This window comes from Labrus bergylta, chromosome 4, assembly GCF_963930695.1.
Source record: "Labrus bergylta chromosome 4, fLabBer1.1, whole genome shotgun sequence".
In the NCBI taxonomy this organism is placed as follows: domain Eukaryota; kingdom Metazoa; phylum Chordata; class Actinopteri; order Labriformes; family Labridae; genus Labrus; species Labrus bergylta.
Window position 1 is genome coordinate 25,037,490 of NC_089198.1, and position 22,455 is coordinate 25,059,944.

General features: G+C 39.0%; 4 protein-coding genes across 11 annotated transcripts; 2 read left to right on the forward strand and 2 right to left on the reverse strand.

The window, feature by feature from the left end:
• Positions 1-3,030: 3,030 nt before the first annotated feature.
• On the forward strand, positions 3,031-6,271 carry LOC109985043 (CCN family member 1-like). The gene is made up of 5 exons (XM_020635271.3): positions 3,031-3,279; positions 3,386-3,599; positions 3,697-4,047; positions 4,227-4,432; positions 4,572-6,271. The coding sequence occupies exons 1-5, from the start codon at positions 3,205-3,207 to the stop codon at positions 4,842-4,844; spliced, it is 1,119 nt and encodes a 372-aa protein (XP_020490927.2). The 5' UTR covers positions 3,031-3,204; the 3' UTR covers positions 4,845-6,271.
• A 348-nt stretch (positions 6,272-6,619) lies between these two features.
• On the reverse strand, positions 6,620-15,256 carry LOC109984997 (outer dense fiber protein 2-like). Of its 8 annotated transcripts, none has more exons than XM_065954214.1 (18): positions 15,185-15,256; positions 14,663-14,838; positions 14,418-14,544; positions 14,125-14,256; positions 13,862-13,936; positions 13,490-13,561; positions 13,286-13,402; positions 12,029-12,214; positions 11,832-11,941; positions 11,599-11,734; positions 10,982-11,092; positions 10,455-10,559; positions 9,817-9,975; positions 9,316-9,416; positions 9,056-9,218; positions 8,293-8,418; positions 8,015-8,184; positions 6,620-6,911 (listed from the first exon to the last, which is right to left on the reverse strand). In XM_065954214.1, the coding sequence occupies exons 2-18, from the start codon at positions 14,824-14,826 to the stop codon at positions 6,851-6,853; spliced, it is 2,115 nt and encodes a 704-aa protein (XP_065810286.1). In that variant the 5' UTR covers positions 14,827-14,838; positions 15,185-15,256; the 3' UTR covers positions 6,620-6,850. The 8 variants fall into 8 exon arrangements, with proteins under 8 accessions (XP_065810286.1, XP_065810289.1, XP_065810290.1 ...); XM_065954217.1 differs by having other exon boundaries at positions 14,663-14,841; positions 15,185-15,235; XM_065954218.1 differs by lacking the exon at positions 15,185-15,256 and adding an exon at positions 14,987-15,157.
• A 131-nt stretch (positions 15,257-15,387) lies between these two features.
• Positions 15,388-18,407, forward strand: ift22 (intraflagellar transport 22 homolog (Chlamydomonas)). The gene is made up of 5 exons (XM_065954221.1): positions 15,388-15,644; positions 17,167-17,249; positions 17,437-17,523; positions 17,679-17,881; positions 17,971-18,407. Exons 1-5 carry the CDS (start codon positions 15,606-15,608, stop codon positions 18,117-18,119), a joined length of 561 nt encoding a protein of 186 aa, XP_065810293.1. The 5' UTR covers positions 15,388-15,605; the 3' UTR covers positions 18,120-18,407.
• Positions 18,408-18,427: 20 nt separating this feature from the next.
• LOC109984990 (ATP synthase subunit g, mitochondrial) lies at positions 18,428-20,236 on the reverse strand. The gene is made up of 3 exons (XM_020635179.3): positions 20,077-20,236; positions 19,597-19,757; positions 18,428-18,627 (listed from the first exon to the last, which is right to left on the reverse strand). The coding sequence occupies exons 1-3, from the start codon at positions 20,126-20,128 to the stop codon at positions 18,529-18,531; spliced, it is 312 nt and encodes a 103-aa protein (XP_020490835.1). The 5' UTR covers positions 20,129-20,236; the 3' UTR covers positions 18,428-18,528.
• Positions 20,237-22,455: the final 2,219 nt, after the last annotated feature.

Genomic DNA, 22,455 nt, shown 5'->3' on the forward strand with positions numbered 1-22,455 from the left:
AACTATAAAAAACAGGTTTACAACTTTCTGTCGCTTGCTTGAAGGTTTTTGCCTGCAATAATAATGATTTGAAATAGAGAGAAAGAAACAGGCTCCAGAAACTATGTGGCTGCTGTTGCATCCCAGCAATTTCTGGAGGGGAAGTGCAGCAGAAAGATGGCCTTTAAATGTCAGGTGTTATAAAGGTCAAACTGTAGGTGGGTCAGCCCCTTCTCTTAGCTCAAGAAACGGATACCTGTCCAAAATCACAGAAGCTGCCCTCTATGAGCTATGCCCTTTTTTTTTGTCTAGAAAAGCTAATTATGGTTCACATAAAAGAACAGAGAGCAGTCCCTAGAATAAAAGAGACAAAGAAAATAAGATGTTTATAGAAGTAATTTAATGTACCGGGTTTGTGATCATATCTGTACAGCTTCACATATTCTTCAGTCTATGGTCCAGTAATAAACCTGTTCTTACATAAACGCCAAAACAAATTGTCCCAGACCGGGTGTGGTTTTACACTGGGAAGCACTAGGGAGTTATTTCTGCTTTTCCATTCCTGCTAGCCAATCTTTCTGCCACACACGTTTTTCTCCTCTTATTTTGGATGTGCACTTAAGCATCAATGTATATAGATAGTCATAAAACCACTGTCTAAACTTTTTCTGCTTTCTGCCCACCCACCTTTCCCATTCATTGACTTCCACATCCCGTTTAATTGGGATCCTGAAGGGAAAACTATACATTAGTGGGATAATGTACAGTATCAAGTATTATATAGGAATAAATAAAGAGGGTAACATGGGTAAAAACAGGTGGCTGTGTGACTCATAAAGCAATTAGCTTGGCTTGTCAAAAGACTCAAAGCAGGGGAAAGACCGACTCTGTCCAGAAAACCGCTCAACAGAAATCTCTTCTTTTTTAAAAATCTGTACACAAACAGAAATGCAAACTAACAGTGTGGTTTTACAGGAAGTGCTGATAAATAAAGGAGCAGAAAGTTACAGAGTGAACACTTAAGAGTTAATGAGGTAACTGGTTACATTTCAGGTTTGCTACTAAGAGTATATCAAAATATATTAGCCCACTCCTATGACCTCTGACTTTGAGGAAGGCACAAGAGATTAAGTCACTTCAATTTGGAAATCATTTGTGACAGTTTTATGCTTGCATAGTAGGCGGGCCTATAGCCTATATAATTTGCACACTTTAAGATACATTCACATGCTGCTCTGTAAAACATGGGTGTTTCCAGAAACAAACAAAAAATGCTTGTTGAGCGTAACATTGTTAAACTGGTCAGTTTAACATGCAACTGTAATCCCTCCAAGTTCTACAGCTGCCGCCTGGTATTTATATTTATGTTAGGTTTCTCTTACCCAACATGGTTCTGCAAATTCTTTATGTTACACCTTTAGAGGGAAAAGTTTCCACTCTGTACCATAGTAGTCCTTTTCCAGACATTGGATAATGCACGGAGCACACGCTCGTCCTCACCCTTCATCTGCCTGAGCTGGCACTGATTCAAACTGGCCCTTGTAACCTCAGTTAGATAAGGAGGCTGTGCTCTGCCATCTGTCCCGCTCAGCCTCTTGTTCTCACAGGTTATAATGAAAGGAAAGGCATGTCTTCCCTGATATCTTGCATTGTCCTTTGATGTGGATTGAAGAGGATGCTTTTTATCCTGGCAGCTATTTCAAAGAACCCCTCAATGTTCATCCTGAGAGGAATGCTGCTTCAGGCGTTGCTCAAGTTTGAGTCTTTCTTTTCTTCTTTTTCTGTGAGTGTTTCTCATTCTGGACTCTCTCGCTCAGACCAAACAAAGGATTTTTAGGGTTCAAGCATTCCAAGAGGCTCTCATCTCCTTTTTGAAATATTGAAGTCAAACAAACTCTAATCCATCCACACCCTGATAGGTGACAGATGGGAATTTCACCTGTGACTTTAAACACCGGCGAGGTTACAGAGTACAAACAACGATCTCAGCAGTTTGCAGCAGTCTAAACACCGCTTCATTTCAGATAGAAATTCAGTTTCTCAGAGAAATATGTAGCTTCACTTCAATATTTATGTCAGGACTTGTGGCGCACCAATGTTGAATTGCTTTGCAGCGCTGCTCTCACATGCAAAGGGCTGATGAAGAAATATCTCTGGTATCAAGTCTAAATGTGCCCCCTTTATGTAACATTACTTTGAGCTTTACATAACCACATTTACACAGTAGTCTAGAAGGAAGAATGTGACGTAAAAAAAACAGTGTTACAACAATAAATACCAAGAGCAAAGTTAATATATTTTAAATCAGGAAACCAAAATACCTTTAACAGAAGACGTTTTAATTACCCATGCAGAAACTGTTTTTAAACCACTTCAGAATTTTGTATGTTTAATGATTTATAATAAGTTAATAATAATTTAAAGGTCACAAATTATGACAAATTCATTTTACCTGGTTTTCTAACACTAGCATGTCTGCAAACCCCCAAATATCAGAATAGTCCATCCTCTCTTTTGCCTGCTCCACTTTTCAGAAAATGTGTGCTCAAACAGGCTGTTTGGAGATTTTCCCCTTATGACATCACAAAGGGCAGTAACCCCTCCCCCAGGTGAGTGGCACTCTCACAGCTGGCTGTTTGTTCTGCCCTCTGAATCTGCCTTCTCATTGTAAACAATAGAGCATCAAGCGATAAAGCCTAAGCCCTTCCAGAGGGGCGTGGTTGAACACAGCTCCCTTGCATTTAAAGCTACAGACACAGAAACAGCCTGTTCTGAGCAGGGCTGAAATAGAGGGGTTTATAGGCATGATTAAATACAGGAACAGAGTGGATTTTTGGCAATAACATTTCACAGACATGTTTCCGGGAGCTCTGAGACTTATTTAAACTTGTTAAAAAGGACGATAATATGTGACCTTTAATCAACTTGTTAAATTCATAGAAAACTATTTGTCTAGTTCCAGTTAATTACTATTAAACAGAAAGCCCTGAAAGAATGGAAGTAAGACAGAGTGGGTGGTTCTTGGCTCAGAATGAGAGAGGAGGGAGGGGGGCTTCTAATGGGCTTATGGGAGGATGCGTGTAGAAGCATTCCTCTCATAGTTTTGGGACACCTCTTCAGCCTGCATACGTCAGATTTGCCTCGAGTGTATAAAAGGAGATGGGGACTCCAAAAAGAAAGAAGAGCAACTACCTGTGAACTCACTGCTAGATCTAAGGGTCTTTTATGCACCGGGAGAGATTACTACAACTTCTGAAGATGTGGAAAGTTTTTGTAGTCTTGATCCTGCACCTTTTACAAGTAAAAAAAAAAAAACAAGTTCATTTATAGATTGCATGTTTGGCTATTGTTATTTTTTTAAAGTAAACTTGGCAGTAGAAATGTGTAACATCATGTTGTGTCTTAGGTGTCAGCCTCATGTCCAAAGGACTGCCGCTGTCCCTCTCACACCCCCAGATGTGCAGCAGGAGTCAGTCTCATGCTGGACGGCTGTGGATGCTGTGAAGTCTGTGCACGGCAGCTCTTTGAAGACTGCAGCAGGACTCAGCCGTGTGATCACACAAAGGGACTGGAGTGCAACTTCGGAGGAAAACACGGCTCTGCAAAGGGCATTTGTCGAGGTACAATAAAATCTGCTCAAACGCATTCTATCTTTCCACTTTGTTGTCAAAATCCACCATTGCCAATGCTTTCTATTTTTTTTTTTTCCTGAAACAGCTAAATCAGATGGAAGAACATGCGACTACAACAATAGGATTTACCAGAACGGTGAAATCTTCCGTCCAAACTGCAAACACCAGTGCACTTGCATGGACGGTGCTGTTGGATGTGTCTCCCTCTGCTCACATGAGCTCGTGTTGCCCAAAGAGGGCTGTGCCGAGCCCAGACGGGTTAAAGTCCCGGGACGGTGCTGCGAACAACTCATCTGCCCTGAGGATGCAAAGACTGAGAGCTCTGTGGGAAGGAAACACGTGAAAAAGCACAGCAAAGACAGACTGTCTGAAGATGAGCTGACCAAACACAATGAGTTGGCTGCTGTGTGGAGAGGAGAATCAAAGTCTTTACCCGGTGAGTACACCTACACTTGGTTGTTTCAGATAAAACTATTCAAGTTTCCAAGAATAGCAGAAGTTTAAGTACATGTATGTCAAAGTAGAAAGGTAGAGATATCTGCATGAAATGATCTTGTTGTGTCAGCGTTCTGCTTTGACCTGAACTCTTTTGAACCTCCTTTTTTCTCTTTGTAGCTTTCAGGGGTCATCCACTGCACCACATGTTGGTCAGAGGATTCAATTGTGTGTCTCAAACCACAGCTTGGTCACCCTGCTCCAAATCCTGTGGCACAGGACTGTCCACCCGAGTGACCAACAACAACCTCCAGTGTAAACTGGTTAAAGAGACACGGATCTGTGAAGTACGCCCATGCAACCAAATCACTTTTAAGACATTAAAGGTACATAACAAACTGAAATGTCCTCAGTGTTAACACCTGAAAAACCTTCTGTCTGTAATCTTACCATTATTATGTTAAGATATTAGGCATGAATTAGACGTTGTGTGTAATAGAGGGTTTCGGTGTCTTTTCTCTACAGAAAGGTCAGACATGTAACCACACTGAAAAGTCGAGACGTCCGACTAGATTGTTCTTTGCAGGCTGCCGTAGCCTGAAAAAATTCCGGCCGAAGTACTGTGGGTCCTGCTCAGATTGGCGATGCTGCATGCCCCACCGAACCCAGACATCGCCTGTAAGCTTCCGGTGCAAAAACGGAAAGATCATCAGCAGGATGATGATGATGATCGAGTCCTGCAAGTGTGACCTCAACTGCTCTGCCAACAACAGAGGAGCAGCCAACAAAATACTTTAAATGATATTCACAAACTGCAAATATTAAGGAGAAAAGAAGTCCTGAAGAGTGCAGACTGATAGAAACTGTGCACTTAGTTGGTGGCAGACGTCTGCAGGATTGATCTCCTGAAGTATTTAGTTCATAATTTTGCTTCATAGAATTGGAGCTTTGTGGTTTTCTTCTTATTGAAGCAGATTTTTTTTACTGTGAAAATCCTTATTTTTGTACTTTAAAACTTTAAAATACACTTTGGATACATTAAAGGTGCACTTTTGTCAGATCAATTTGAAAGTTGGAGAAGTGTACAGATTATGTGGTGACTGTCCTCAGAGGAAAATCTGGTCCCTGTAACACTTTTTGAAGATAAAATGCTATGTCATGGTGACTGAAGGTAACTCTCCTGGTAGCTTTTAAGCTCCAAACAGTGTTCCAGGGACCCATTTTTGTCTTAGAGTAAAGTTACTGTATTCAATTCAGAAAATATAGCATAGAATTGTTTCACTTCTCCAACTTTCAAATTTCACTAGTACCAAAACTCCATAGTGCACCTTTAATGTTTTCTCTGATTTTATTCCAAACTGTTACTTTACATATTTAAGCCTCTTTTGACAAGACATCATGGAAATGGCTATGGCAGCTTCCAAATCAGCCATTCCAAAATATTGCAAAGTTCCTGTTGATTTAATGTATACTCTTTAATTTTATTTATGGTTTAGGTTTCATATCCTATTTGTCTCTTCATGTATTAAAATAGTCATTCATGAGATACTGTACAATAGTACATGTTTGACTTGTTTTTTAAATGTTATAATATAACTGATGGCTGCAAAATAAACTTTACCTTCGGTTGTAACTTCCAAAACATCCAATCTATGCCTTTTTATTTTTTTTAAATAAAGTCATTTGACTATGGAGTTTTTCCAGGAGTTCCACATAAGAAGAAATGCTTTGGTTTAATGTTAGCAATAATGTGAACAAATTTCAGCTCTTATGGGGTCTGTTGTAACAGTTTTCAGGAGGAAATGAGATATATGGTTAGAACTGCATCTGGCTGACCCACTTCTGAGAGGACCTACATGTCACTGAATAGTTTAGGGACTGGGTGTAATGTAAACCTCGGAGGGGTTTTCCTGCTGTTGGACAGATGCCGGTTGCAAGTTACTGGGTAAGATATTCTAAACTCCCCATGGAGAAATGTTACATTGAGTATGGAAGACATTCTTTGCTCCTGACAATGCAGCACAGTGAGTGTTAGCTGAATACTATGTCAATAAAGTTTTTTTAAACAAATAATTGCATGAAGAATGCAAATTCATGTTACACTGCTGATTCTCATAAGTATGGCTTAGTCTGAATGCTATTATCACATGCATTTCAGATTTTGTTTTTTATATGTGCATCTGATTGTGGTAGCTGTCCTGCAAGAAAAACAATAAATACTTGTGTCATCCAACTTGATTAATAATTTGACCCTAAAACATTTGGATCTCCATCATGGTTGTGATTCATGACACTATCTAAGTTGACATGTAAGCTTTGTTCCCAGCAAACAGCAGAGACAACTCATTTCCCAAAGCTTGATCAGCAAAATTATGTAAACGTGCAAGAGCAAAGAGAGAGAACAAGAAAAAAAAAAAAGGAAAAACAAAGGGTACTGACGCACGCAGAGATGAAATGCTTCCATCCCCTGACAGAGAGCACAATAGAGCTTTGTGTCTGAGAATTTGAGAGAAGCCCGGCTCCCCCAAAGGGAGTCTGTTCACAATGACACCACATAAGAGTCTGGACGCAGGTCGGGACTCACAAGGGAAGTTTATTACCATAGATACAGAGAGGGACCACAAGAAACAACAGAGCAAAACAAAAAAAGTACAGCACAAGTTCAGCTTTTCAAGTCGTGCTGCAGCAGATACCTGCAGTCTTCACGTTCATTATAAAAGTACAAGAACAAACTAACAGCGGCGTCTAAAGTGGTTTGGAAATATCCCAGAGGTTCGTGTGTTTCAGTTATTATGTTTGCAGCCCTACAGGCATGAAGCTTCTCGTCTGACATCTGAGCAATTGATCTGCAGCATCTCAGTCCAGCTGGGATTCAGAACATAAACACATTAAATATAATCATCACACATTTTCTATTATCTATACAGACATGGACACGTTTGATTTCAGTAAAAATGAGATCATCTCATGATCATTTTTATTCCTAATTTCCCATCATCAGCGTCAATCACGGTAGAGGAATTATCATTATGTGATGGGAGTCAAGTCGCAGCATATTTCATTTTTAGGAGGGATGAATAAGTCATTTATCATACCAGTTAAAAGTAATATGGACATGTGCAACATATACCAGCACTCATTGTGTTGGATAACAATTGCGTTCATTACTCTCTGTATGTAAAGAATGGAGGGAAACACCTAGTCTGATTTGGAGCCTGATGCACACAGATCAGAATGCCCACCATGCATTGTGAGTCAAATGAGACACTCAACGAGGAACAAGATGGGTAACAAAATAGTTCCACCTAGTGGTACATTATTTTTCTCCAGCTGGAAGACAGAAATTTAATTTAATGGCTGTTACTTTGACCAAGAGCCCAGCAAAACATCTTCAGATGTCCTTTTTTCTAATCTGATAACAGACTTAAAAAACCCAACATTTTTTAATTTAAATGGATTAAAAAAAATGCAAATTGAAGCATCACAAGCACAAAATCACATTCACGCCTAAATCCATTTACTGTATCTATCTACAATGTTGATTTTCTTTTGAAGGCTCTTACAACAAGCGGACACTTGTACACAGTGTTTAAGGTGTTGTACAAATTATTCAAGTGAAACAAAGTAGGTCTTAAATTAAGACATTTTATGGCTTCTTTTAGTCACTCAGTAATGTTCCACAGATTGTCTTAGTCAGTGTCAGTCTTACCCAGAAGCCTCAGATTAGGTTTATACATTCACGACAGCACCAATTACTTCTTGTACATAAGGTTAAAAAAAACAGTCATCAAACCTCTCTAACTACAGTCAATTTTCCTGATACCTGGAAAATCAAAGTCCCACATTTCCAGCAAACTGTAGAAGTATCAAAAGACAGCCCAAAACTATCAAACTCACAATAGGTTCTCAAAAAATGATTTTCACCCACACACACACACATGAAATGAAAGACATCAATCTTTACTCACTTTAGAAAATACGACGATCCAAAAGTTGTCGTCTGCAGTCCCTCATCAAACATTGTGGTGTACGAGTTTTTCAGAAAATCCACATAGTTCTGAATGCTTTGTTTGTGGCTCTCTGATTGGTCAAGGCTGATCTGCAGGTCCTTCAGACGCACCTCAAACTGTTTCTCTGCCTGAAGATTAAGATGCAGAGAAAAAAAACGACAGTTTCGCTCGATATCAATATCTGAGCCATGACAAAACATTTGGCTTTCTCTGACAGAGACAAGCAGGACACTCACAGTGATCTTTTTCTGACGAAGAAGCCGCAGCTCGTTATCTCTTCGGCTCTTCTCGGCTTCCAGCTCCAGGATTCTAGTCTGAAGGGCCTCCTCTCTTGAAACAGCTCGGCCTTTGACCTTGTTGACCTGGACAAGTGGATAAATGAAACACATCATGTCCTGTGTGCAACATCGTTATCTGAAAACACTTCAAAGTATCAAAGACGTTGATGTTAAGGTGCTTTAATTGTTTATATCAAATAGTGAAAGGACAAATGTTTTTATGAAATGTCAAGATTTATCACTTTAACTCTGAAAAAACATTGGAATATGGGTGCAAGTAGCCTAACGGTTACTGAGTGCACCCCATGTACAGAGGCATATTCCTCCAAACAGGCGGTCTGGGTTCAAATCCGACCAGGGGCTCTTTTCCTGCATGTCATTGCCCACTATCTCTCCCTGATTTCTGACTCTATCCACTGTCCTATCGCTACAATAAAGGCACAAAACACCCCCAAAAACCCCATTAAAAAAACCATTGGAATATTTGCAATGTTATTTATTGATGTTGCTTCAAATTCTGAAAAATACAAAATGTAAAATTGGTTGTAGTGTTCTTAAGACAATGTGACCAAGTTGCATTCATCTTGATAGCCTGATGATGTAGACTGTAGCAATCAAAGCTTACCAAAAGATACAAAAGAGATATATTTATTGGACAAATACTTAGTGCATTGTTTTCTATGTGCGTCTCATTTGTCACCGAACTGTCTTTTAGCTGTACCTGCTGTTTGACGTCTGATAAAGCCGCCTCCAGCTGCCGGCTGAGGGCCTGACACTCCGACGAGCGCTGATCCAGCTGTCGGTTGCTGTAGCTGAGAGCTTCCTCCTGACCTGCAAGTCTCCGAACCAGCTCCAGGTTTTCCTGCTGCAGATTCTCCATCTGTCTACAATCACATGTTAAATTCATTCAAATACATTTATTCATCTGTACAAAAAATACAAACATGCTCACCAGAGCACAAACACAAGAGGACTTCTTACTTTTGGACAGAATTCACCCTCTCTTGTATTTGTAAATTGGCCTCACGGATGGAGTCCTTCATTTCCACAGAGGACGACAGCAGTTTAGTCTGACTCTCCATCTGAAGGAGTCAAAAGTAGAATTTATAACCTCCTGCATTCGTCTCAACTGAATGAAGAAAACAAGAAGCTTCATGATCACACAGAAAACGGTGCAGAATAAAAGATCATTCAATGCTATTTGCTATTCAATGCCACAATCTAGCCGACACAAAAAGGGGAAGTTTTCAAGGTAGCAGTTCATCAACATTCATAGAAAGATGTTGATGGATGAAAAGGACGCACACTGCACAACAATGACTGGGTCCATATGTTAGTATGGCTGTAAAGGAACTCATCCCACTGCAATCAGACAATCTCACTGCAGGACCAAAAACACAAGATGCGTCGACAGACACATGGGGTTGGTACTATCGCCTACATTTTTACATTCTCTGAGCTCAACGGCTCACTTTTCCACACCTTAACCTGCAGTTGCCTAACGGACTCTGACTGTTCTGAGCACTTCCTCTCTGAGCGCCGCAGGTTCTCCTGGCACTCGGAGAGACTCTGCTCAGCTGAGCTCAGTAACTCTGGTAACGATTTCAGCTCCTCCACACGCCTCTGCAGCTCCTGCCTCACCTGGGCACCAGAGGATGGCAGAAGGAGTTGGATATGGGAGAATAGAAAAAAAACATAAGCCATAACATGTGACACTCCTCTGAAAGTGACGCTCAAAGCTGGGTGTTATCCTTAAGGTGTGCAGAACGTGCCAAGATTGATCTTTACAATGAGTCCCAGCAGTTGTTAGCTGAAGTGCTTTGCTCCCAAGAATTAACGTCAGAGGTTTTGTAGTTTGCAGAACCAGGTGAAAAAACTTTTTTAATGCTTCTCTTGCTTTTCGGCTACAAAAACAGTCGGAGTAGCCATTCAGCAGCAGGAGATAGAGGTGAACATACTGAGAAAACACAACAGTATTGTACAAGTGCAATAACAAAGAAATGAAGAGAAAGAACATCATTCAAATATAGTCAAATGTACATGATGGTATTCATTATGTTAGGGAAATCAATTATTTAATGAAAAAGGAACAGTCTTCATACAGAGGGGCAGGTGCTTACCTTCTCAACTTCTGACTCTTTCTCATCTCTTGTCGCCTCTGTCTCTCTTAAAATATTTGCATATTTCATCCTCAGATCCTCTAGCTCGAATTGAAGCTCTGCAGCCTGGAAATCAAAAACAGGGACGTAAAACCTTCTATGATTGAAACAGTTTGAGAAAAGCACAAAATTAGATTTTTGTTTATGGCAAAAAAAAGAGACAAAAACAATGATTTAAAGTTAACTTGTCACTACTATGCTTTGTATTTTCTCATAATATGACTCTAGCTTACTTCCCCACAGTGGTTTTTTTTTCCACCTAATCGGAAAACAAACTCTAAAACATCGAATTTACTTATAAAATAATGGCAATAAATTTGCAATGTTAGGTTTTTAGGCCGTACAAAGTTAGCTTTCAATAAAAACTGGTGCGTTTAAAAATCTTGCTTCCTGTAAAATGTGTGTCCGACCTAATCTTCCCCTTCGAACTCTTAATAACAAATCACGAGAAAAAAAAAAGCTAAAAAGCTAAATGAGCAGATGTCAACCTGAAACTGGCACTTTTCAGTTTGATGTTTCCTCTCCTGGGACACGATCTTCTCTTCTATCAGGGCCGACTCAGAATCTGCCAGCTGCTGCTCCAACTCCGCCACTGACGCCTGGAAACACACAAACACCAAAACATGATCGAAAAAGAGAGAGAAAATGCTTGTTTCCAGCTTCCTCATAAATAAGATCTTCATTTTACTGTTTGTTCTTATTTAGTCTATTATTTGTATTGTGTTCATAAAGTCTACATTTGTATAGTTTCACTATGTATGTATTTCTTTAAGTCTAATGATTCTGTTTTAATCCTAAAAGCCTCAAAGCCAGGATACAAACTCAACCCCAGCTAGAAACCTGTACGCATGGCTTCTTCCCTGTTTTACATATGAAGCAATTTATTGCATGTGTCAGTGTTAAATAAACGGACAAAATAAAATAAAAGATGCGCATTTACATTAAGGCGAAACAGAATTGCCAAATGAGAAAGACTGACAGATGATAATCTCTTTGCAGGTAAGCAATAAGAGGTGTGAGTAATTAAAGGAAACATATTTACAACAGGGTTTTCAAGCTGTTTACAGTAATGATACATGCATGCAAGCTGTTCGGCAAGCTGTACCTTCAGTGTTGCATTATTGACGCTGAGCTCTCCATTTTCAGCGCTGAGTTTTTTAACTCGTTGCATCACAATTTCGTTGGCTGCGTTGAGCTCGTCCTTCTCTTTCTGCAGCCTCCCTGACACGTCTGCAATTTGGCTTTATTGATCACACACATTAAAAATTCATTAGTGAAAATTGATTTCCGCAATCAAAAGGGGGCGGTGTGTGGGAAAGAAGACAAAAAATTACCAACCTTTTCAGCATCTCTAAATGAGCTAAAAGTTGGTTGTTCTCATCTGTCATCTGCTCCTTTTGTTTACTCCTCGAGTCTCTTTCTGAGCGGGCGTTTGCCAGCTGAGCATCCTAAATGCCAAACAAGTTAAAAAGTTAAAGCATAATCTTTAACAGACACTTTGAACAGAACCACAAAAAAAAAATCAGACTTTATACCTTTTCCCTCAATTGTTCATAGCATTTCTCAATGGCGACCTCGAACCTCTCAGCTCTCAGTTTCTGTGCTCGCGTGGCTTTTTTGAGGGATAGTTTGTCTTGTGCTGCCTTTTCAGTCAAAGACGTGATGGACACTTTCAGATCGTCGACCTCCAACTTTTGCTCCGTTAAGGTTCTCTCTAAAGTCTGGGGGGCAAAAAAAACATCATTTTAAAAAGATACGTTTGATTATTGCGCTTTTACTTCATAGTATCTCAAAGATATCCATGTTGTTGACTTCAGTAGCACCTGTGGAGAGATAATCAATTATCATAGATTATTAGAGTTGTCTTTCCTCTACTGGCTCCCTGTCAGTTTAAGATTTTACTGATCACTCTTAAAGCTTGTTTTATTGGGTGCTGCATGGATTACATCTTTGAAATGCTGATCGCTGATGAGTCATCTTGCAACCTGACATCCTCAGGTTGTTCTCTCCAGGTCATTCCAAAGTTGAGACTCAAATCTAAATGTGACCGTGCTTTTGCCACTTTGGAACGGCCTGCCTGAGGAGAGAATTTGAAACTTCTTTTAAATCACTTCATAAAACTCACTTTTATAGACTTATTTTTTTATGTGATCTCACTTGTTAAATGTCATTTTCTTTTCTCTCTTTTTTTTTTTTTTATCCTTTAACTGCTCTAAATACATTTTGACATTCCTTGTCCGTATTCTGATGCCCTCTGATTACGGACCTTCACGGCTTCGTTTACTTATTTATCAATCTTTTGTTCTTCATGTGTTTTTATTTCCTGTGTGTGTTATAAACTTTTCATCATTTTGTTGAGATTTTATTCTTTAATTATATTTCTTTATCATTTTAACTGCCTTTTGAGACCTGCTTGTTGTATCAATTTCATTCCTTCATTTGCATTTATTCTTGTTGATCTTTTGCGTTTGCATTTCGTTCTGGCCTTTTTGTCTCAATTGTTTAGACTACTCTCTGTGTAGCCCGACTCTGAATGTTTATCATGCTCTTTTCATGAGTTCCCGCGCTTGCTTCGCCTGTCATGCACTTTGTAAACCTCTGTTTTTAAAGGTGCAATTTTAAAGTTATTATAATTATTATGAACAGAAGAGACTGGTTTTCAAATCAGCAGACATTAGTAAAAACAGTATGCCTCAACACACACACTGCCATGAAATGACATCCAAGTGAATGTAAATTCTTTAGATCAGTTTACAGAGTGGTGGCGGATAGAGGCGTTTTTTTTTTTTTACCCGTAGCTGCACAGTCAGGCGATTGTTTTCCGCCTCCTTGTTGCGTAGCTGCCCCTGCAGGTGAGCACGAGTTGCCTCCAAAGACTTGCTGATGTGGACGGTACCTTTAATGTTCTCCTGCAAAGATAATGATAGAGAGGTGCTTTCCAATGAGGTTTTCAAGGTCTATCAGAAACTGTAAATGAAAACGTCTTCTGTGCCTACCTGCTCTTCTCTCCGCTCAGCCATCAGGTCCTCAACTCTCCTCTCCGTCTCGCTCAAGTCTCTTTTTAAACGCTTAAGGAAAAAAATGACAGCAATCAATACATGATACGAGACTATAATTTAGAATTATATTTATAAAGTACAAAACATGAATTCTCACAGAGTAGATGTTTGTATGTAATATAATTCAGATCATAATAATTAAGAACATAACGTGGCTTTGTCGGATCACTCAGTCTTTGCATTAGCTTTACCAGTATCCAGTCAATAGAATTGACCCAGATTAACCCTTTCAGTCTCCACAATTCATATCTACCAATTTAAGCAAAAAGCTTAAATATCTTACACGTAATTACGTAATTAAACATTCACCTCATTTTCACTCTCGGCCTGTGAGAGCTTCTTCAATAAAATGTAAATTCGGTGGTCTGCATCAATTCGTTGAGCCTGTATGCAAAGACACAAGTTATAAAATACACGTTAAAAGGGAGTGGGAAAAAAATCCAAGACACCTTTGGATAAGGTGTTTGTTATGATCATATAATGGCCACAATAATTCTACTGCTAGTTCTGACAGACCTATGGCTAGTTATCCTGAGCATACATGTATACAAGGCAAATATATTCTAACCAACCTCTTTATCTTGGAGCTGTTTCAGTTTCTGTCGGACAGACTTATTTATTCTTCTGAAGTCCTCCAACTTCTCCAGCAAAAGTCCTCTCTGCCTTGTAATTCTGCGTTTGTCTGTGGCACACTGCCTTGAATCCTTAATAAAGAGAAAAACAAAGTAAGAATAGTGTGACATGAATTAAATTTAGAATAATTCTTAATAGGGGTACATTTCTTTGGTGTTTTACGGTTGTTGTTTTTTTTTTTGTTAACCTTATTTGGTGTTTGCAAAGTAAGTAAACAAAAGAAAAAACATACAGTGAATCCATCCTCCATGGCATCTTTAAAAGACACGAGCTGTATGGCAGCAGAGTTTGCAGCTGCTTCTGCATCTGTCAATATTTTCAGGAAATTCCTTTTTCCATCCACAGCAAAGTTTCCACAGCTAAATGACAAGCAGGAAGGAAATGGTTGAAATAAATTAGGCTTGGCTGCAGTGAGGATATCTATATCCTCTCATATTAGGCAGTATGATCAAATGTTTATGCATTATAGGACCTCACCAATTGATGTCAGCCTCTGGGGTTCTTGTTTGGAGACTGCTGCGGGCTCTGTTTCTTCTCCATGGCTCCTGAGAGGTAGCGAGATCAGCACAGCTGAGAATAACATCCTCCCTGGTAGAGCTGAAACCAAGAGGGGGACTCTGGAGTTCATCCTCTGGAGACATAGGCTGCTATTCCTACTGACAAAACAAAATACAATCTTAATAAATGACAACATACAGTTTGAGGGGAGGGAGTTAGTTAACACTAGATGTTTTAAATTACCTTAGTATCCTCGTATTCTCAACTATTAAATTAAAAAAGCAAATTTGACATGCAAGCTACCTGAGCTTACTCCATGGCAACTGGCAGTCCACAATATCAGGATAAGTGGCTGCTAAGCTTTACGTTGTATGACAGACAGAGAGCATGTTGTTAATTCTACGAGACAAAAAATCATTGACCTTAAACTATGAATGTTCGAGCTTAAAAATTGCACTCCGTAAACAAGTAATACAACTGAAAACACAAAATATTACTTACAAAAAAAAAGAGTCAGTTACGAACAACGCTACTCCAAACTGAAGAGCCTCCTCCTGTTTGGCCAATCGGATTGGTTAGCTCTGAGGCAACGTGATGACGCAGGACTATTTTTCTCTCTACTGATTCGTTCCGAGATGAAAAAGTGGGCGGGACGATATTTGATTAAACCAGAGAAGAACCAATGAACAGGAGGAAGCTAATAGTGTTGTTGATACCATAGAAACAAAACGGAAGTGTACTGCTAAGGTATCCGTAGCTCTTCTCAATAAAGCAAGTTAATAAGATTGTAAACATTTTGTGCACAGACGATTGCGCGAACCCAAAAAGCCTAGAATAGCATTGTTAAGTAATATAGTTAGTTGTCATATAATTGTTTTGGTTGCGTGGCTTGTAGGTGAGCTGGTTCTTCTGCAGAGTGGAAATGTTCAAAGCAAAAATCCTGTTCGTTGGTCCAAATGAGGTAAGTCGAAGCAAAGATGAACATGCATAACCTTTGTTGTAGATGGATAACAACTAACGGTGGCAGCTGAGCAGCTTTTAGCGTCTTAGGAGATTAAAAAAAATAGTAATTATTCCTGCAACGTTATTGTTACTTTACGTTATTTGACCCATACGTAAGCTTACGTTTCTCTATGTGTGTCTATCGTGGCTATACGTTGTTCAGCAATCTGGCAATAACTTTAACCTCAAAAAAGTAATAGATTATATTTTTCACAGCGTACATACTGACTGGTCAATGATAGGACAGCATAGATGATAAAACTCATTATATGATGGTTCAGTTACTTCTAATTCTACTAGAAAGCCAAAAACAATAAAGATCAGCCCCATGTCACTGTACTCCACTAAAAGAAGAAAAAGTTTTAAGTACCTTCAACAGAATAATGCTGGCCTACAAAGGCAAAAGACCTGAACTGAGATAAATGACTTTAAAGTCTTTTTGTTGTCCAGCCAAATGAGTGGCAGGCACAATATTAGAAATGTGGCAATTCTTTGTCTTGTTAATCAGGTTATTAATGTTCATCAAAATATTTAGCTCAAACATGACCTTTGACCCTTATTTGGAAGTTAAGGTACTCTGCCTTTGCGTTGCCTGTACAATTATAACGGGGTCATGCCAAGGCAAAAGGCATAAACTTCCATTTGATACTGTATTTCACTTGGTTGCATGGTTAAAATAACACAACCAACACTATTTATTTGCTACACTTTAGTCAAGCAACTGTGTGTGTCAGAAGTGCTCGATGACAGATATTAAAACAAAGGCATAACACTTTAACTCCACTGCAGTAAAACAGTAACTTCACTTTCATCCACAGCAAAACAAAGACCCTGATGAGTGAAGTTACTGGACTCTGCCTTGGTTTCTTGAGGGCTTTTGGAAGTTAAGGCAAATACAACCTACTATTTTCTCAAAAAAAACAACACAATTGACTCAAGATATCTTTCCACATAATAAAGCACATCTGTAATGTTCCAAAAATGACCAAAACTCATTTTTGAAAAAAATGAAGTTACTGCCTTTTGCCTTTGCAGGGCAGAATAATGCAGGGTGAGCGTGGACCAGTGGTGTGGTGCTTCTAAATCTGCCCTGATTCACACTATTGATTGATTGACAGTATTTGGTAGGATGCGGCAACTTCTAGTATGGTGAAGGGATGACCCTCCCTACTCGGTCTCTACTTGGCTAGTACACACTAACTCAATATGCAAGAGGAGTCTTATGTCACTGTTATTAACAGCTCTCTGCTGGACGGGACACTTGGGGAAAAATTGAGAGTATGCCCACTTCTTCAGGCACCTCTACACCACTGGCGAGGACCCTATATTAATAAGGCTTCACCAACCAGAGCCCTAACATGTAGAGAGAGTTCACCCTTCAAATGTTATTGGAAACAAATATGTGTTACTTTCTATGACAAAAGAGGCCTTTTCAAAAAATTAACTGATGTGACTAAGATCATGATTTTCTTTTTTTTCAGAGTGGGAAAACAGTTCTTGCTAATTTTCTCTCCGACACCACAGAGTTTGTCGGAGGTGAATACAGTCCTACCCAAGGAGTAAGGTATAACAAAACCTGTGTCCCAATTCACTTTGTCTTCAGTATTGCACTGAAACTTTTCTCATTGAGTAAAGTCCCAGATAAGATGGAAATACATTAAACAAAATATTTGGAAACTCATTTTAAATTTAGAGTCAAATCAAGTGAATAAGTAAACAGCTCTCAATGTCCACTGATTTATTTTTTTAAGGATACTCGAATTTGAATCACAATGTGAAAACATCAGAGACAACAGGGTTTACGAGGTGGAGCTTTGGGATTGTTCCGGAAATTTCAAGTAAGATAAATTACTTCTTTTTTTTTTAAACAGAGGTTGAGCTCTTACCCTGTTGATTATTTTCACAGTAGGAAAATAATTGTCTGTACATAATTGACTTTCTTTTAAGACTCTTGTCCAAAGATACAGATATATGGTATATATTCTCTTTATAGATTTGAGTCCTGCTGGCCAGCACTGATGAAGGATGCCAGCGGTGTTGTGATCATTTTTAATCCAGATGTTTCCACTCACCTAGATGAATTAGAGTCGTGGCATTCGATGTTCATTTACACTCAAGGTTTGCAAGCTGAACAGTGTCTACTCATCGCTCACCACAAGCCTGGCAGCGAAGTGAGCGACAAACGGCTGTCTTTAGGTATTTGTACTGCAGGCTTCACAAAGTTGTTGCATGAGTTGTTTATATTTTATATTAACAGCCTAACATGTTTATTGTTTCTGATGCAGGCTCAAAATTGAGCGGGCTGCCGCTTATTCACTGGAACCTGGAGGATGAACCACAGCACGTGAAGCCAGCTTTCCACAGATACTTGGAAAATGTTTTAAAAACAATGTCGGAAAGTCGAGAACGAGAGGAGATGTCTATCATTACATAACGGCAAAATCTACAACACATGCCGCTCAATGAAGAAAAACTCTCACCATTGGCAGTCTCTTTGTAAATGTGATACTCGTAAACAATTCCCATTTTTTAATTATTGATAAGTCCTTGCAGTCATACAACGGTCAATGTTATCTTCATCAACCCTTTGCAAACCTTCCTTTCCTACAATAAGCTAGGTATTTTCTACAAGACCCTAAAGTAGTCTTCATTTGTTGTGCTTTTGTATTTTTTCCATTGCATCTCTGTTTTAAATAAAAGATTTACTCAAGCTGGAAATAAATACTCATGGGACAATATATATATTCTTCTGACTATAGACATCGGTTTATTTAGAAATTTAAGTGCAGGTTGTTGAGAATGTGACATTTTGAAGTGCAGAGGGAAAGAAACAAGTACAACTTTCAGACATCATATCCGATAATGCCTCCTTTGCCGATACACTCTCCAATGTAGAACCACATCAGTACTTCGGTGGCCACAAGTCCATTCCTCAAAGCATCCTACAAAAAGGACAAACAACGTTTCAAGTTTAGCTCAAGAGAATGGCTTTTGTAACAGACTCATCAATTAGAACATGTTAACAGTCACAGACTACACACACACACACACACACACTCGCCATACCTTCATGTTTCCAGGACAGCTTCATGCAACACAGTACATCTGATGTGTACAAAGTCTGTTATTGTTAATATATTTTAAATCCTCCCCAACAACCCCTGATTTCTGTGAGTCATTGTCAATTGAATTAATTGAGATGGCACAAAATCACTTTGGTTATACGTGCTGCTAGAAAAAACTATTTTGAACAAGTAACATCTTTTGTATATGCAGGTCAACTTGATTTTAACCATGTACTGTTGCACAAAATAACCACAGAATTCTATAAACCAACATCATGTACATAATAATAATAATTTATACTTTCTTGATCCCGTGAGGGGAAATTCGTTTTTACACTGTCTAGTAAACATGCGACACACACATGCACAAACAGGATCCTATGGACATGCACTAATGGAGAGGTCTCAGAGTGAGGGGGCTGCCCACAGCGAGCACTCCTGAGCTGGGGGTGGGGGGGTTAGGTGCCTTACTCAAGGGCACCTCGGCAGTGCTCAGGAAGTGGACTGGCACCTCTCCAGCTACCAGGCAAATTTCCGGACTTGGTCCGTGCCGGGACTCGAACCAGCGACCCTCCGATTCCCTACCCAACCCATACATAGTATGTGTGTGTACAGCACATTTTAACCATGCATTTTAGCTCTGCTATCTGAAATGTTATATTTAAAGTCAATAAAATATAACATGTTAACGTAAATTTAGGACTAGATTATGTATTTTTCCAAATTGTGTAGGACCACTTTTTTATGAATTGGAACTAAAAATGTAACTACATTCAAACTGTTGACTTTTCACCAGAGGCTTCACAAACACAACAGCGTCTCTAACTCAAAGTTGTTAGGACTCACCCTTATTGTTGTTTGTCTCAAGCGTCCTGCCTGATAGCTTTTGATGAGGCCCTTCGCGGCCTCTATAGCCTTTGGGATTTCAGCAGGTGAAGGTGGGACGAGCTCCACGCGGGCATAGTGCCAGAAGGTCGTCAGTCGGGGTTTGGAGTATGTGACAGCGGCTGCAAGAGAGACAAACAAACTTAGTGTTATATACGAACAGCTGTAGCTGAGTAGCATAGTTAAACGCTAATGTGCCAGTCTACTTCTCCAAAGACAAAATGCACTTCGAAAAAGACCAAAATATTGCTAGTCTATTTTGTAAACAACACCTGCAGGCTACGTAGTTTGAAGTATTGACACCTGAGCTTGGTTAACCGTACTAGAGGTCACACTAAACATGTGCAGAAATATGAAACAACTTGGCCTGCCTAGATAGTGTTGTATACTTTAGTCATCTAAGTTTTCAATTGTTTAAAACACGATATCGAGTGAACTTACAACCCACTAAAGTAGGAACTTTAGCGACGAGTTTCTGAACAGCTTGAGCCATGATGCAAAGCGTCCTGCGGATCCTGCGGAGCAGAATACCAAAGAAAAGGGAAGAAGATAAACTGTCGTGACTGTATTTCCGGGTCGTTGATTTCAAATTAATAAGCGTCAAGTGACATTTATAAGTCGCCTACAGTTGTGCTCTTCAAAATAAAAGGTAGTAGAAGTGTAGAAGAGTAAGTGAAGACATAATCAAATTCAGTTCGTGTCCTATAAGATAAACCAAGAGGTTGATGTTTCTTCAATGAAATCTTTAAATTAAGCCATTCAGCAGTTGAAAGACAAACTGGACTATCATTATTTTATTAAAGAAAAATAGCCTAACAGTAAAACAGTCTTCAGTTAAACTGCAGCACAAAAGTTTATAGAAGAATTAAACTATAACTAAGATTCTTAATCAGGTTTATCAGCCTACAAACATCTAAAAAAACAGTTTGACCAAATCGTTTTTTATCTGCATTTGTGCACGGTCTAAAAAGGAGGAAAAGAAAGGATTTAAAGGTGTTCGTCATGACATGGATGACTATATCATTACTCACTCTCCTCTGAGTCACCCTGCAGCCTGTGTTAAAAGCTGATGCAGTACTGAATAAAGTACAAATGCAGGACATAGGGCTTACAATAATTTCACAGGCAAAATGTATCTAGGTTGTCTGTTTGATTTAAAGTTACAAAGATTCTTCTACATTATACTTTTATTTTGAGACTTTTTCAGCAAAACCTACTACAAGGATATCTCAAAATCTAACACCTTCCCCATATAGCTGTGATTGTGAAAAAGTGGTTTGAAAAGATCTCCAAAGATGATCTCAGCCCATGTTCCTCTACCCTGCAGAGCACAAAGCACAAACAGGACTAAGAGGAGGTTTCATGCAGTGGTGGACGTGTGTAATTAGATTTTCAAAGGATTAATCACTAGAGGGTGCTCTCCAATAAGTTTCTGTACCATGTAGAGCTACAGCGCAGGAAACTTTGTTTGATAAAATCTAATGGTTAAACAATGATTTTACATGCTCACTGCTGTTATATGTTTGTTTTGCCAAAATCTTCTGGAGAATACATTTTCAGTTTGTTTGTTTTATGTGGTATTCTTTAATCATACCTGTGTCTGTACTATCTAAGATAATGATGTTTTGATGTGCAATGTAAATCACATCAATTTAATTTGAATTGTTGAGTAAATAGAAAATGTCTCACAGTGGAGTCCTTCATCTCCGAAGGTCATACAGGCTTAATGCTCCTAACCCATTTTGCACCCAAACACAGCAAGTGCTCCGATAACTTTATTTTGAGTTTGACTCAATTTGCCAAGGTTTCCAAAAGTACCAAAAATGTCATTCTGAATGATGTGCAAATGTCAACAAAAGAGGCATCAAAGGGCATTAGGAATTTTCCATTTCAAGTAGCCATGAAAATGTCTCCTTGGATTTCAGTCAGGCCGAGTGTGACAGCTGTTCAAAGCACCCGCTTCACGATCAGAAACAAAATACAATCATTAGATACTGTCATAATCAAAATATGTGAAACTAACTGTGAGGCTGGTGAGTTGTCACATTATGTGACATACTGATAATGATAATCTATGATTTGCTGCAGGAGACAAGACAAATCAATCATTACCATAATAATATTTTTTTTTCCGTCAATATTAAGTTAGAAGACAGTTAGCTTACCTTAGAATTGAGACTTGAAGCAAGAACTTTACAGCATTTGTTTTTATGATGTAGCCTAATGAAGATCCCACTTGCTTGTCAGACGCAATCGCACAAGTACAGACTTCTGATGTCCAGATTCTGGACATGCAATATACTGTATATTTCAGCCAATTGTTTCACACTGTTTCACGGCTTACATGTATTAATGCCCCTATAAATGTAGCAATGCACCACCTGTGAAGAAACATACTGCGACCAAGAGGTAAAAAAATTAAGAATTGTACATTTTCACAGAGTAAGAAAATGATTTCTACATGTTAAACCTCAGAGAAACAAAATGTGTGTGCTGAGAATAATTGGACAACTTAAGTTTGTTTACCAGAAAACTCCACCTAGACAGAAAGAGGTATCGATCACTACATCTCACTTTTGGCAAGAAAGCAAATCAGCATGATTCCCCAAATGTTCATCGATTTCTTTTGGCTGAGAACAGAATATATTTGTAGTTTTAGCCATCACAATTAATCAGTAACCTCCTTAAAATAACTGAAGGGGAATTAACTCAATTTCTTTAGTGACAAAATATGATACTTTTTTGGAAGCGTGAAAGTCAAAAGCTCTGTGCCCTTCACATTTCTTTGTGTCCCTCCAGCACACTGTTCATTTTATAATG